Source organism: Cervus canadensis, chromosome X, assembly GCF_019320065.1.
Source record: "Cervus canadensis isolate Bull #8, Minnesota chromosome X, ASM1932006v1, whole genome shotgun sequence".
Lineage (NCBI taxonomy): Eukaryota > Metazoa > Chordata > Mammalia > Artiodactyla > Cervidae > Cervus > Cervus canadensis.
The window spans coordinates 100,008,280-100,023,058 of record NC_057419.1 but is presented as its reverse complement, the minus strand read 5'-3'; the positions used below and the strand labels follow the sequence as shown (position 1 = coordinate 100,023,058).

At 39.4% G+C, this 14,779-nt stretch overlaps 1 protein-coding gene across 2 annotated transcripts in view; it reads right to left on the bottom strand.

The window, feature by feature from the left end:
• The window catches only part of GABRA3 (gamma-aminobutyric acid type A receptor subunit alpha3), a 227,926-nt gene that overhangs the window by 129,021 nt on the left and 84,126 nt on the right, over positions 1 to 14,779 (bottom strand). For both annotated transcript variants that reach the window (XM_043459919.1, XM_043459918.1), the window contains exon 2: positions 51 to 216. In XM_043459919.1, coding sequence (XP_043315854.1) covers positions 51 to 190 — 140 coding nt within the window. In that variant the 5' untranslated portion in view covers positions 191 to 216. The remainder of the gene's footprint in view (positions 1 to 50; positions 217 to 14,779) is intronic.

The following is a 14,779-nucleotide window of genomic DNA, read 5'->3' as shown; positions in this document are numbered from 1 at the left end:
TCAATAATTTATCACAGTCTTCTTTTGTTCTGGGAGTTAAGGACACTTACCCGCCAATATCCTGCTTCACAAAGTCTCCAGGTTCTTGTCGCCTTGATTCCACTTGGCCAGTTGTTCCAGGGAGAATATTAATCAGGAAGAGAAGCCCAAGGCCAGCCATGTAGAACTGACTCATTTGTGTGATTATCATCTTCTTAGGCACCAACTTGGAGAGATCTGTGAGTTCCATATTCAGAGAAGGAGGAAAGGAATAGAAGACAAAGGGAAGGAGAAAGAAGAGATGAAAAAAAGATTTTATTCAACTCAGAGCCATTTAATTTTCATAATATACAGTTACTAAATGCTTACTGTGACAGGTCTCCCCCAATTCACCAACGCCACCAAAATTCACTCCTGGCATACCTTTCTTTTGATTTTACCAGAGCCCATCCAATAGAAGGTAGTGTAAAGACTGCTCAACATCACTCATTATCAGAGAAATGCAAATAAAAACCACAATGAGGTACCATTTCATGCCAGTCAGGATGGCTGCTATCCAAAAGTCTACAATTAATAAATGCTGGAGAGGGTGTGGAGAAAAGGGAACCCTCTTACACTGTTGGTGGGAATGCAAACTAGTACAGCCACTATGGAGAACAGTGTGGAGATTCCTTAAAAAAAAAAACTGGAAATAGAACTGCCATGTGACCCAGCAATCCCACTCCTGGGCATACACACCAAGGAAACCAGACCTGAAAGAGAGACGTGCACCCCAATGTTCATCACAGCACTGTTTATAATAGTCAGGACATGGAAGCAACCTAGATGCCCATCAGCAGACGAATGGATAAGGAAGCTATGGTACATATACACAATGGAATATTACTCAGCCATTAAAAAGAATACATTTGAATCAGTTCTAATGAGATGGATGAAACTGGAGCCCATTATACAGAGTGAAGTAAGCCAGAAAGATAAACACCAAAACAGTATACTAATGCATATATATGGAATTTAAAAAGATGTTAAGGATAACCCTGTATGCGAGACAGCAAAAGAGACACAGATGTATTGAACAGACTTTTGGACTCTGTGGGAGAAGGTGAGGGTGGGATGTTCTGAGAGAATAGCATTGAAACAAGTATACTATCAAGGGTGAAACAGATCACCAGCCCAGGTTGGATGCATGAGACAAGTGCTCAGGGCTGGTGCACTGGGAAGACCCAGAGGGATGGGATGGGATGGGAAGGGAGGTGGGAGGGGGGATCGTGATGGGGAATACATGTAAATCCATGGCTGATTCATGTCAATGTATGGCAAAAAACACTACAATATTGTAAAATAATTAGCCTTCAACTAATGAAAATAAATGAAAAAAAATAAAGGGAAAAAAAAAGACTCTGAATCAGTAATCAGAAGTCTTAGACTACAATTTCATCTTTTTCCCTGTCTTCCTCTGACTAGGTGAGTCACAGAACTTCTCTCAGCCTCAGTTACCTCTTATAATCCAAGATCCTAAAATAACCTCTCATTTTCACTTTATTTCCCTCCAATCATGTTTGATTTCTTACTATCACAAATGTCTTTTCATGAGTATTTGTGTAATATTGTAGAAAATCTTAGGATATTAAGACCTGGAATCTCTTTATAGAATTTTTGGGATTGATTCTCATCTTGATATGGTTAGACGGTTTTCGAAAATATCAAAAGGCCTGGAGTAGAGGGACTGTTTCCTCGTCTGAATCAGATTGAGAAACTGCTGAATGATGAGACATGATGTTTTCCCATAAAGCGATATTTGAGGGCACAGCCAATCCAAAATAGGGCCACAACATAAAGAAGAAATCCAAGCCTAGTCTCCTGGTACAGAAGTCCCTCCATGGTCAGCAGACTATACTGATTATGTGATTTAGAGTTGTCTATATGCAAGGCTGTTTTATGAACTCTGGCTTGGTGGAGGTTTACCCAGGATATGGGGTTAAGAAAACAGTGTAGAGGCACTTGCTTGTACCCTTATGGCCTTTTAGAATCTGAGACATTGACCACCTGAAGAAGATCTAATTCTGACCCAGCACCATACTATTTTTTCATACTCATAGAGGTGGTTTAATTTCCAGAAGGTATAGAGGATATGGAACATTTTTCCCAAGGAAAGCTTATACAAGAGACTAATATGTAAAACAGATACATGCTGAAGAACTATTCTGACTGATGAGAAGATGAAGAAAAAAAGTCTTTCTAAATTGATCCTTCCCCTCCTTGCCCCAAAGCAGCCACTAGGTTCTATATTGGGGCTTCCCTGGTGGCTCAGCTGGTAAAGAATCTTCTTGCAATGCAGGAGACCTGAGTTCGAACCCTAGGTTGGGAAGATCCCCTGGAGAAGGGGTCAGGTACCCACTCCAGTATTCTGGCCTGGAGAATTCCATGGACAGAGGAGCCTGACAGGCTACAGTCCATGGGATCACAAAGAGTGAGACATGACTGAGCAACTTTCACTCACTCACTCAGGTTCTGCTTTAGATTGTCTTCTTAAGTCTGGTACAGGCATAGAATACTATGATATGCAAGACAGATTTCTGACATGGGAAAATGTCCACAGCATAGATAGAAATAGTCACAGTATTAAGTTGCATCATATAAATGTGCCAATATTTGACAATTTTTCTTTCATAAAACAGCAATTTCTAATGCTCAACCTAATAAGTGCTGTGATGATCATGATTCATGAGCTGTATAAGAGTTGACGGCTATTTTACAAAAATCAACAAAAACAGCACAATTAAGAAAACCATAGCATATGAGGAAGAAAATATGGTGCATAAAGAGACAACTCTAAGGCAAGAGAAACACCTGTAGTATGGGCAATAACTCTGACATATGTTCAAACTTTCATAGAACCCAAAGTTTGAAAATCACATGAGAAAGATTAATGCTCAGATAATCATGATTAATAAATACTCTACAGGAAGAAAGAGAGTTGGTACAGGATATGAAGTCCAAATTGTAGAAATCATCCACGGAATATAGGACAGAACTATGATGCATACTCAAAAAACATAAGTATCTGAGTAACAATCCTGGATTTCGGAGAAGGTGGCCATGCTGCATGAGCAAAGATACCAGTAGTGTGTGCTCATCTATGCTATCCTAGTATATAACTATGGTTTGTGTTCAAATGATCATGGTAAACAAGCCGCAAACCTTCACACTAAGCATAGATGCCAATGACACAGAAGCAAATGCCCATGATTTGGAAGGAGAAAACTATGATGCATAAGAAGACAAAAATGTTATATGAACTCATGACTAAGATATTAATACATGTTTAAATAACCATTATGCATGAAAAGACATTCATAACATATAAAAGAGGTTGGGCATAATGTGTGCCCTCCAACTACCATGAAACTTGTTAGCAAACAATTATAACTCATGTGAACATTTATGATATAAAACCATTTGGCCATGGTATATGTCAGAAAACCATAATAAGCCTAGTAAACACTGACCAATAGAAGATGCCCTTGGTACATGTTTCATTAAGACATTGCATGTGATCAAAAGAATGCCACTAGAGTGCTGAACAAAAATGTGAATATACTTAGTAACATTAAACTGTACAGTTAAAATAGTTGATTGTTCATGTGTTTTTAACCAGAATTAATTTTTTAATTAAAAACAACATGCCACTGGAAAAGGTAGCTTTAGCAAGATGGCACATATCTGTAAAACAGGACCCAACTCTGATACGTGTACAGAGAAATATGGCACATTAGCCATTATTAGCATTAAATGAACATAAATCCATGTACATGTAAATGATGTAAATCCATGTAAATGATCAACCTCAGATGATCATCAAACAAGTGCAGATAAGGACAGTAGAAGGCTAGATGTTTAAAATTCTTCTGCCAACCTTGCTGAATTTTCAAGTGACCACAGTGCATAAACTGAAAACCATGACACTTAAAGAAAGACCCTTCAAACATAATAAAACATCTACAAAGCTAGAGACACCTATGGTATATACTTAAACAACCATGATGAATGTGAAGAAGCATTTGGTATATTATTCCTGAACTGTGACATGTGCATACACAATATGTGTATCATGGCAACCATGATACAGGAATTAAGTGACATGGCTTAGGAGTAGATGGTCATGCTAGACTGCCACGATGTAGGAAGAGAAGCCATGGTCCAAGAGTAGGCAGACATGCTGAACTTTTTTTCACTGGGGAGGAGAGGTTAAAATATAGATGCAAGTGGTCACAATGAAGAATAGATATCTTTCAAGTAATGATGACCACAGTGAATAAATTATTATAACATGTGAACAAACAAATATAATTCACATATCCATGGTGAATATACTGAAAATTATAGAAAGGGAACATCATATAGTGACATGAATATTCAAACAACTATGTTGCAAGCTCATGCTCAGTCACTTCAGTCATGTCCAACTCTTTGCAAGCCCATGGGATTTTCCCAGCAAGAATAATTGAGTGGGTCGCCATTTCCTTCTCCAATGTTGAGTAGAATGCAAAACCTAGTAATAGTTGTTTAAAATTCGTATAAAGAAGCCAGTCCACATTGCAAAAGTAGACAACCACGGTGTATGCTCATATAAGTTCAGCAAATTAAACACCAATGACATATGAACTTAAAACCATGGCCACAGTGGCAGATCCCTTTGGTAGGTGCAGACTGGCTATAATACAAGAAGCAACAACCCTTGTGCAGGTTCAGATAAAGATAATTTTGGTGTTAGAATGTTTTATCCATGGTACAGGAACACACAAACACGACCCATGCCCAAGCAACCATAACATGGCACTGCACAGCCAAAATTTAGCAAATGGTTATTCAACCAATTCACTCTTCTCCAGAGATAAAGGAAGTTACAAGGAACTAATGAGAGGGAAATCTCCATTAGCTGATAACTTACAAATTAATATCTCCATCCTACAACTCTCTGTAACCCATATCTGCACTTTGATGTCCGAGAAGCATCTTAAACCTAACACATTAATATCTGAGGTTCAGATATCCACCTACACACACACACACACACACACACACACACAGCCCTTGATCACCTGTCATCTTTCTCATCACATGTAATGATAACTCCACCTTTCCATTTGTTCAGAGTTAACACTCTGATGTTATTCTTGACTCCACTTTTGCTCTCACACCCACACTCAATCCATAAACAAGTCTCATGGGCATTCTACTCAAAAGGCAACATATTCAGAATAAAACCACTGGTCATCAACTCTGCTGCTATGACTCTGGCTCATCATCTCTTGCTGAGATCATTTTAAAAGCCTCTTAACTGGTCTTGCTGCCTCTGCCCTTGGTCCCCTGTGGTCTGTTCTTTAAATAGCAGACAGTGAAATGATAAAGTGTTAAGTCAGATCATGCTTCTCATCTGTTCAAAATCCTCCAATTGATTTCCATTTCAAAATCCTTATTATGAGCTAAAAGAACCTACATGATCTTATCCCCAAGTAACCGGCTAATCTCTGCTACCCTCCTATCTTACACACTCCATTTCAGCCACATGGCCTCCTTGCAGCTCATTGGATATGCCTGGCATACTTCAGTTTTAGAGCCTTTGCTGATGATATTGCCTGTACCTGGAGTATTCTTCCATCCAGTTTCCAGATAGTTTGTTCATTTCCTCATTTCAGGTTTTCATTCAAACATCACGTCTCTCACTGAGGCCCTCCCTGAATACCCTAAATAAAAATTAAATGCTACACATCCCAGATATTCCTTATGCAGTTTCCAGCTTTAATTTTCCTCCTTTGAACTTCTTGCACTGTTGTTGCTGTTGTTTTACAGTCAGTCACGTCCAACGCTTGGCAACCCATGGACTGCAGTACACCAGGCCTCCCTGTCCTTCACTATCACCTGGAGTTTGCTCAAACCTATGTACATGAGTCGGTGATGCCATCCAACCACGTCATCCTCTGTTATCCCCTCCTCTTCCTGCCTTCAGTCCTTCCCAGCATCAGGGTCTTTTCCAATGAGCTGGCTCTTCACATCAGGCGGTCAAATACTGAAGCTTCAGCATCATCATCAGTCGTTCCAATGAATATTCAGTGTTGATTTCATTTAGGATTTACTAGTTTGATCTCCGTGCAGTCCAAGGGACTCTCAAGAGTCTTCTCCAGCACCAGAGTTCAAAAGCATCAATTCTTCAGCACTCAGCCTTCTTTATGGCTCAACTCTCACATCCATAGATGACTACTGAAAAAAAACCACAGCTTTGACTAGACGGACCTTTGTTGGCAAAGTGATATCTCTGCTTTTTAAGATGCTGTCTAGGTTTGTCATAGCTTTTCTTCCAAACAGCGTGTCTTTCAATTTCATGGCTGCAGTAACCATCTGCAGTGATTTTGGAGCCCAAGAAAATAAAGTCTGTCACTGTTTCCATTGTTTCCCCTTCTCTTTGCATGAAGTGATGGGACTGGATGGGATCTTGGGTTTTTGAATGTTGAGTTTTAAGCCAGCTTTCTCACTCTCCTCTTTCACCTTAATCAAGAAGACTCTTTAGTTCCTCTTTGCTTTCTGCCATTAGGGTGGTGTCATCTGCATATCTGATGTTGCTGATATTTCTCCTGGCAATCTTGATTCCAGGTTGAACTTCAACCAGCCCGGCATTTCCATGATGTACTCTGCATATAAGTTAACTAAGCAGGGTGACAGGATACAGCACTGACGTACTCCTTTCCCAATTTGGAACCAGTCCGTTGTTACATGTCCAGTTCTAACTTGTTTCTTGACCTGCATACAGGTTTCTCAGGAGACAGGCCAGGTGGTCTGGTATTTCCATGTCTTTAAGAATTTTCCACAGTTTTTTTTGTGATCCACATAGTCAAAGGCTTTGGTGTAGTCAATAAAGCAGAAGTAGATACTTTTCTGGAATTCCATAGTTTTCTCTATGATCCAACTAAAGTTGGCAATTTGATCTCTGGTTCCTCTGCCTTTTCTAAACCCAGCTTGTACATCTGGAAGTTCTCAGTTCACATATTGCTGAAACATAGCTTGAAGAATTTTGAGCATAACATTCCTAGCATAGGAAATGAGCACATGTCTGGTAGTTTGAACATTCTTTGGCATTGCCCTCCTTTCTGATTGGAATGAAAACTGATATTTTCCAGTCCTGTGGCCACTGCTGAGTGTTCCAAATTTGATGGCATATTGAGTGCAGCACTTTCACAGCATCATCTCTTAGGATTTGAAATAGCTCAGCTGGAATTCCATCAACTCCACTAGGTTTGTTCATAGTGATGTTTCCTAAGGCCCACTTGACTTCACACTCCAGGATGTCTGGCTCTAGGAGAGTGATCACACCGTCATGGTTATCTATGACCATCAAGGTCACCAAGATCTTTTTTGTATACTTCTTCTGTACATTCTTGCCTCCTCTTCTTAATATTTTCTGCTTCTGTTAGGTCCATATTTTTTCTGCCCTTTATTGTGCAAATGTTTGCATGAAATGTTTCCTTGGTATCTCTAATTTTCTTGAGATCTCTAGTCTTTCCCATTCTATTATTTTCCTCTATTTATTTGCATTGTTCACTTCTAGCATGTATTTTATATTTTTTGTTATCAGCTGTTTCCCCAGTAGAGTATAAGCTCAATGGCAACAAGGAATTTTGCTTGTTTTATTTATAGATATATGTTCAATGCATAGAAAACTGCCTGGAAATGACGCATACTTAATAAATAGTTAATGAATGCTATTCTTAAAAAGTTACATCTCTCAATGAGGTAAGAGAGTATAAAGGATAGGGTATAGGTTGGACTTTGGAACCCATTAAATTAAGAGACAACTTGGAACTACCAAATACTACTCATGTTAGGCTTTAAAGACCACCTTATTTAACATAAACTGGTGGTAATAATACTCATCCTATCAGAATTCTAAAAATTAAATCATAGAACGTACATAAAATGCCTGGCTAAAAACCTGCTACCAGGGTGACTCTGCTGCTATATCCTGTCCAAATATAAATTCATTTAATCACAAACATTTGAGCACCTAGTATATACAAGGCACTGATACAGTTCATTCTTCTATTAGAATTCCCCAAATTCCTTTACCTCAGTCCTTGGAATCTATTAGATACTAACAGTCTGCCTACCAACTCCTCTGCTTGGATGCTATCAGGCACTATCTGCCAGAACTTTACCTGAACAGAGGTATCCCAAGTGCTGCTACCCACATACTACAAAGCCAAGTCTGCCATTTTCTTGCCTCAATTTGTCACTGGAGTTTCATTTGACGCCATCTAATTCTACTCTGTCTCAGGACACTGTTAGTATTAAAGGTTTTAGAGTAGGAAACATCCTAGTTCCAATCCTGGACATAGGATAAATGTCCTATGTCACATAGAAATCTGACATTATTTCTCATCTATAAAATGTTAAAAATGATAATAATTTCCATGCAAAGATGGGCACAATAAAGGACAGAAATGGTATGGACCTAACAGAAGCAGAGGAGGTGGCAAGAATACACAGAATAACTGTACAAAACTGATCTTGATGACCCAGATAACCAAGATGGTGTGATCACTTACCTACAGCCAGACATCCTGGAATGCAAAGTCAAGTGGGCCTTAGGAAGCATCACTATGAACAAAGCTAGTGGAGGTGATGGAATTCCAGCTGAGCTATTTCAAGTCCTAAAAGATGATGCTGTGAAAGTGCTACACTCAATATGTCAGCAAATTTGAAAAACTCAGCAGTGGCCACATGACTGGAAAAGGTCAGTTTTCATTCCAATCCCAAAGAAAGGCAATACCAAAAAATGTTCAAACTACCACACAATTACACTCATCTCACACACTAGCAAAGTAGTGCTCAAAAATCTCCATATCAAGATTTCAACAGTACGTGAACCAAGAACTTCCAGATGTTCAAGCTGGACTTAGAAAAGGCAAAGAAACCAGAGATCAAATTGCGAACAACCGCTGGATCATCGAAAAATCAAGAGAGTTCCAGAAAAACATCTACTTCTGCTTCATTGACTATGCTAAAGTCTTTGACTATGTGGATCACAACAGACTGGAAAATTCTTCAAGAGATGAGAGTACCAGACCACCTTATCTGCCTCCTGAGAAACCTGTATGCAGGTCAAGAAGCAAGAGCTAGAACTGGACATGGAACAACAGACTGGTTCCAAATCAGGAAAGGAGTACATCAAGGCTGTATACTGTCATCCTGCTTATTTAACTGATATGCAGAGTACATCACGCAAAATGCCAGGCTGGAAGAAGCACAAGCTGGAATCAAGACTGCCAGAAGAAATATCAATAACCTCAGATACACAGATGACACCACCCTTATGGCAGAAAGAGAAGAAGAACTAAAGAGCCTCTTGATGAAAGTGAAAGAAAAGAGTGAAAAAGTAGACTTAAGAGTCAACATTCAGTATCCAGTCCCATCACTTCATGGCAAATAGATGGGGAAAGAATGGAAACAGTCAGAGACTTTGTTTTGGGGGGCTCCAAAATCACTGCAGATGGTGACTGCAGCCATGAAATTAAAAGATGCTTGCTCCTTTCCTGGAAGGAAAGCTATCTCTAACCTAGACAGCATATTAAAAAGCAGAGACATCAATCACTCTGCCAACAACCGTCCATCTAGTCAAAGCTATGGTTTCTCCAGTAGTCATGTATGGATGTGAGAGTTGGACTATAAAGAAATCTGAGCACCAAAGAATTGATGTTTTTGAACTATTGTGTTGCAGAAAACTCTTGAGAGTCCCTTGGACTGCAAGGAGATCCAACCAGTACATCCTAAAGGAAATCAGTCCTGAATATTCATTGGAAGTACTGATGCTAAAGCTGAAACTCCAATGCTTTATCCACCTGATGCGAAGAACTGACTCATCTGAAATGACCTTGATGCTGGGAAAGATTGAAGGCTGGAGAAGAAGGGGATGACACTGGATTAGCTAGTTGGATGGCATCACTGACTCAATGGACATGAGTCTGAGCAACTCTGGGAGTTGGTGATGCACAGGGAAGCCTGGCATGCTGCAGTCCATAGGGTTGCAAAGTGTCAGATGTGACTGAACTGAACTGAATGATAATACTGGCATACGGGATTTTTATGAGAATTAAATGGCATAATTCATGTACATACTTTAGCATTATATTTGACATAGAGTAATCCTTGGTCACTGGAACCTACAAATAGATTCCTTGATCTCTTGTCTTTCAATGAGTCTCAGCTCCACCCTAATCCAGCCACTCATTCCCATGGTCATACCTAAACCTTCTCATTACAAATCTATGATCTCAAATAACTATCTGATCATATGTTTCCAACTTTTTTCATGCAGTACTTTCATACTGTCAACTCTTCTACCCTCCTATCTCTGATCGTTAGATCTTGCCACCTTTAAATTGCCCACCATCACCTTGGTGTCCTTACTTTCTTTCTTACCCTCCTTGAATTACATGGTGGCTTCCCTGGTGGCTCAGAGGTTAAAGCGTCTGCCTGCAATGCAGGAGACCTGGGTTCGATCCCTGGGTCGGGAAGATCCCCTGGAGAAGGAACTGGCAACCCACTCCAGGATTCTTGCCTGGAGAATCCCATGGATGGAGAAGCCTGGTGGGCTACAGTCCACGGGGTCGCAGAGTCGGACATGACTTCACTTTCACTTTCAGCGGTAAAAAATCTCCCTGCCAATGAAGGAGGTTCAGGAGACGTGGGTTCAATCACTGGGTCGAGAAGATTCCCTGGAGGAGGGAATGGCAACCCACTCCAGCATTCTTGCCTGGAAAATCCCATGGACGGAGGAGCTTGGCAGCCTATAGTCTACGGGATCACAGTCAGACACAAGTAAGCACACACGCACACACCATAATTAAAATCATTATAATCATTGTCTGCTATGAACTCTCTGTGCACTTGCCTCTCTCTAACTCTGTTGTGACTGCCTGAAAAAAAAAACATAAGCCCTGGATAAATTCATCTCTTTGCAACTGAGCAGATAAATATAGCTGGAGAAAAATCCATAATTATGCCTGACTGGTCTGTCTTTAAATTTTCTCAACATACTTCAAATGTCCTGTGATCCTTTTACATTTGCCAAACCAATTTTTTCTCCCACTCTCTGAAACAACTATTTTTTACTTTCTCTTCTCTCCTTAATTCTCCAGTAACTCTTCTCCCAAACTCTCAACAGATGGCTTTGCTTCCTGTTTTCCAGTAAAAATGAAACAATCAGAAGATTTTATCTTCATAATATCAATTATTAAACCTACCCAAATCTCTGCCATATACTCTATCCTTTTCTTGTTACCAGAGGTGTCTAGTCTTATCTAATTCTATTCCTTCTGCATGTGCCATGGATCCTATTCCCTTTCTTCTGCTCAAGGATTTTACTTCAGTGATTTTCTTCTCTCTCCCACACTTGTTAGATTTTCCCTATCTTCTGGCTCATTCCCTGCAGCATATAAAATGATGTAACTATCATCCATGACAGAAAAAAAAAGAAAGCCCTCACTTGAATTGACATATCCCTCCAACTCTTTTCTAATTTCTCTGCTTCCATTTATGTAACTCATTTCAATAATTTTTGATATCACTATCTCAACCTCTTCAATTCTCATTTTTTTATTCCCCTTACACCAATCAAGTACTTTCACCTATCACTCCTCCTAAACCACTCTTATTATTCATTCATTCAGAATTTATGAAGCCTCATATACTTACCAGGCATTGTTCTAGGTTTTGGGACTACGGTAGTGAACAAAACAGACTAAAAGGGAATCAATGAAGTGAGAACACTAAACCAAGAATCCTTCTTTCTCACATACCTCATATCAAATCCACCTAAACCCAATCCACATCTACACCTTGGTTTATCTCTTCCATAGAAACTATCAGCTAAACCTATTGATTTCAAAACAGATTCAGACTCTGACCACTTCTTAGTACCTCCAGTGCCCACAAGTTTATCTAAACCATCTTCTCGCGTCACCATGATGGCAATGAATGGCCTCCTAACTTGTCTCTCTCCTTCCTCTCCCATACTCTACACTCCATTATCTGCACAAGAGTGAGAGTGAGTTTTCAAAAAGTTATAAGATTATATCACTCCGTTCTCAAGTTTTCCCAGTGGATTTTCATTGGATCCAAAGTACTTGTCATGACCTATAAGTATCTACTTGATTTGACCACTGGCTACCTCTGAACCTCACCTCTTTCTACTTTCCCTCTCCAGCACTCATATCAGGTGAAATTGATCTTCCTACTGTTCCCTGAAAACATACCGCATGCTCCTGCCTTAGAGGGCTTTGCTCTTCTCTCTGTCCTAAATGCTCTTCTTACAAATACCATTTTGGTTCATCCTTTTACTTCCCTTAGGATTCTAGTTCTGTATCATTGCTTCAGAGAAACTTTCCCTGATCACTCTTATCTAAAACTGCATACTCCTTCCTCATCTCTTTCTATCCCCTAAGTAGCATTTTTCTTATATAGCACTACCTAAAATTACATTATATACAATATTTACTTGTTTACTTTCTGTTTCTCCCACTAGATGTAAGTTTCATTAGAACAGGGACTTTATTTCTGAGCCATAGAACAGTACCTGGCATATGGTAGCTACTCAGTAAAATATTTGTTGGAAAAAAAAAGAGTGAATGCTTTCTGGTGTTCATGCCAACACTACTCAGGGATCCTTTTGCTCTCAGAGATATATTCTCAAGACTAACATTCCCTTCTAAAACCTTTCCCCCATGCCTTTCAACCCTTCATATTATGGGAAACAAATGTTCCTGTGTCCTCAGCCTCTTAACAGAAAAGTCTCCTTCTCTCTGCCTGAAATAAATTGGCTTTACGTCAAAGACACTACTTCATTAACTTTCCTCTGAAGTGTAACATGTGCATATTCCCACACATTATGCAACTGAGAGACAGGATCAGAATTATCTCATCTCTTTAATGCCACTTTGAAACTATTCCTCTCCTGTGTTCATACACTCCTTATTTGAGGTCTACACCATTTATCTGTATCACCCTCTGCCCTCATTAGTCTTACATCAACCTCTGTAAAGCCTCCTCACATTCATTCAAAACCAGTGCTCAACTCACACTTTTTGTGTCCTTCCATCATCTTCAGTATTTCATTGTTGGTGTTGATAATATATCTATGTATTCCACTTTAGCAATCTATATCCATAGCCACATTTTCTTTATCTTATATGTAACTGCTCCATAATTGCATGAAAAAGCTTAAACCACGGTATCTTTAATTTCTGTTTTTATTATGTTATTCTTCTAGCTTTTAAACTATTACTTCTATTCCACTTGCTTTTTGAAATTAGTGTTTCTTTCAATTGATCCTTCTATTGTCTCCTATTCCCTTGGACTTGCTTAAGTGCTACTTCTGTTCATTTCAAGGCTGGACCCAAGAGTAAATCACTTGAATTACTCTTTCACCAGAACTTTGCATACATGACCTTCCACCATATTTGCCCAGAAATACTTTCTTGGATCAATCAAGCAAAAAATCTGTTTTCTCTTAGACTAAAGAATGCTGCTGAAGAAAATTCCAGTCATGCAAAGCAGCCCCACAACAATGCCAGAACCATTCAATTTTGTGATTTGTCATAAATCAACACTCTCCACTGAAGTCACAAAGAGTGCCTATGACTTAGCGACTGAACAACAGCAAGAGCACTCTCCACTACTCCTCTCAACTATTTGTTCTAAACTTTAGTCATTCATCTCAATTTGCCTATTCAAGGAAATTTACAATGGTTCTTAATAAAAAGTCAAGATGCTCAGGAAAGACAAAACATCCATAGCACATACTACCAGTGCATCCACTCTTGTATTCCTTTATCAGTTTCTTCTATACTGACTCAGGTGTGCCTTCTCTCCAAACATCAGAACCTTCATCTTCATTCCTTTGTCTGATGGCTGTCTCTGGGCTGCTGAAACCCACTTTTGTCTGTGCTAATGGAGAATCAGAAGTGTCTGAGAATTTGAGTCCCCACACCTAGGTAGCCCTTAACCAGGATTAATAGGTGGAGAGGTACAAATACTGCAGCTCCCTGATGGGGACAACGCTGAGGTGTGAGCCGCACTGTCTCCACGATACTTTGCTTGACATATTATCCTTGCTTGGCCTCCTTCCCTTCCTTGCCCCACTTTCCACTTCTGCATTGGTTTTTCCTGAGACTACTTCCTAATAAGGCACTTTCACATGAATCCTAATCTGAGTCTGCTTCTGTGGAACCTAACTTTAGACATTAACCCTGACCCAATCTACAAAAATATTCACTTTAAAAAATATCTCTGGGGGTCCAATGGTTAAGAATTCACCTTGCAATACAAGGGACATGAGTTTGATCCCTCATTGGGAAACTAAGATCCCACAAGTTGCAGAGCAACTGAGCCTGAGCACCACAACTAGACAGTCCATGCACTGTAACAAAAGACCCTTTATGACACAATGCTATGTGCCGTAACTAAGACTTGATGCAACCAAATAAATGTTTTTAATATATTCACTTTTATATTTACCCTTACTTTCTCTTCTATTTATTTCATAAAACAAGGTTAATCTGTTCACTTTAAGGATAATCCAGTAATACAAGCTCCTTTGGTCTCATCCGCTCCTTTCCCCTCCATCAATTTTCCTACTCATATTTGACTGTATCTTAGATTTCCCCTCTCTAATGACTCCTTTCTCTTAGACTATAAACATAATCAAGCTTCTCCCATCTGAAAAAAAGATTCTATTCATATGCTCTTT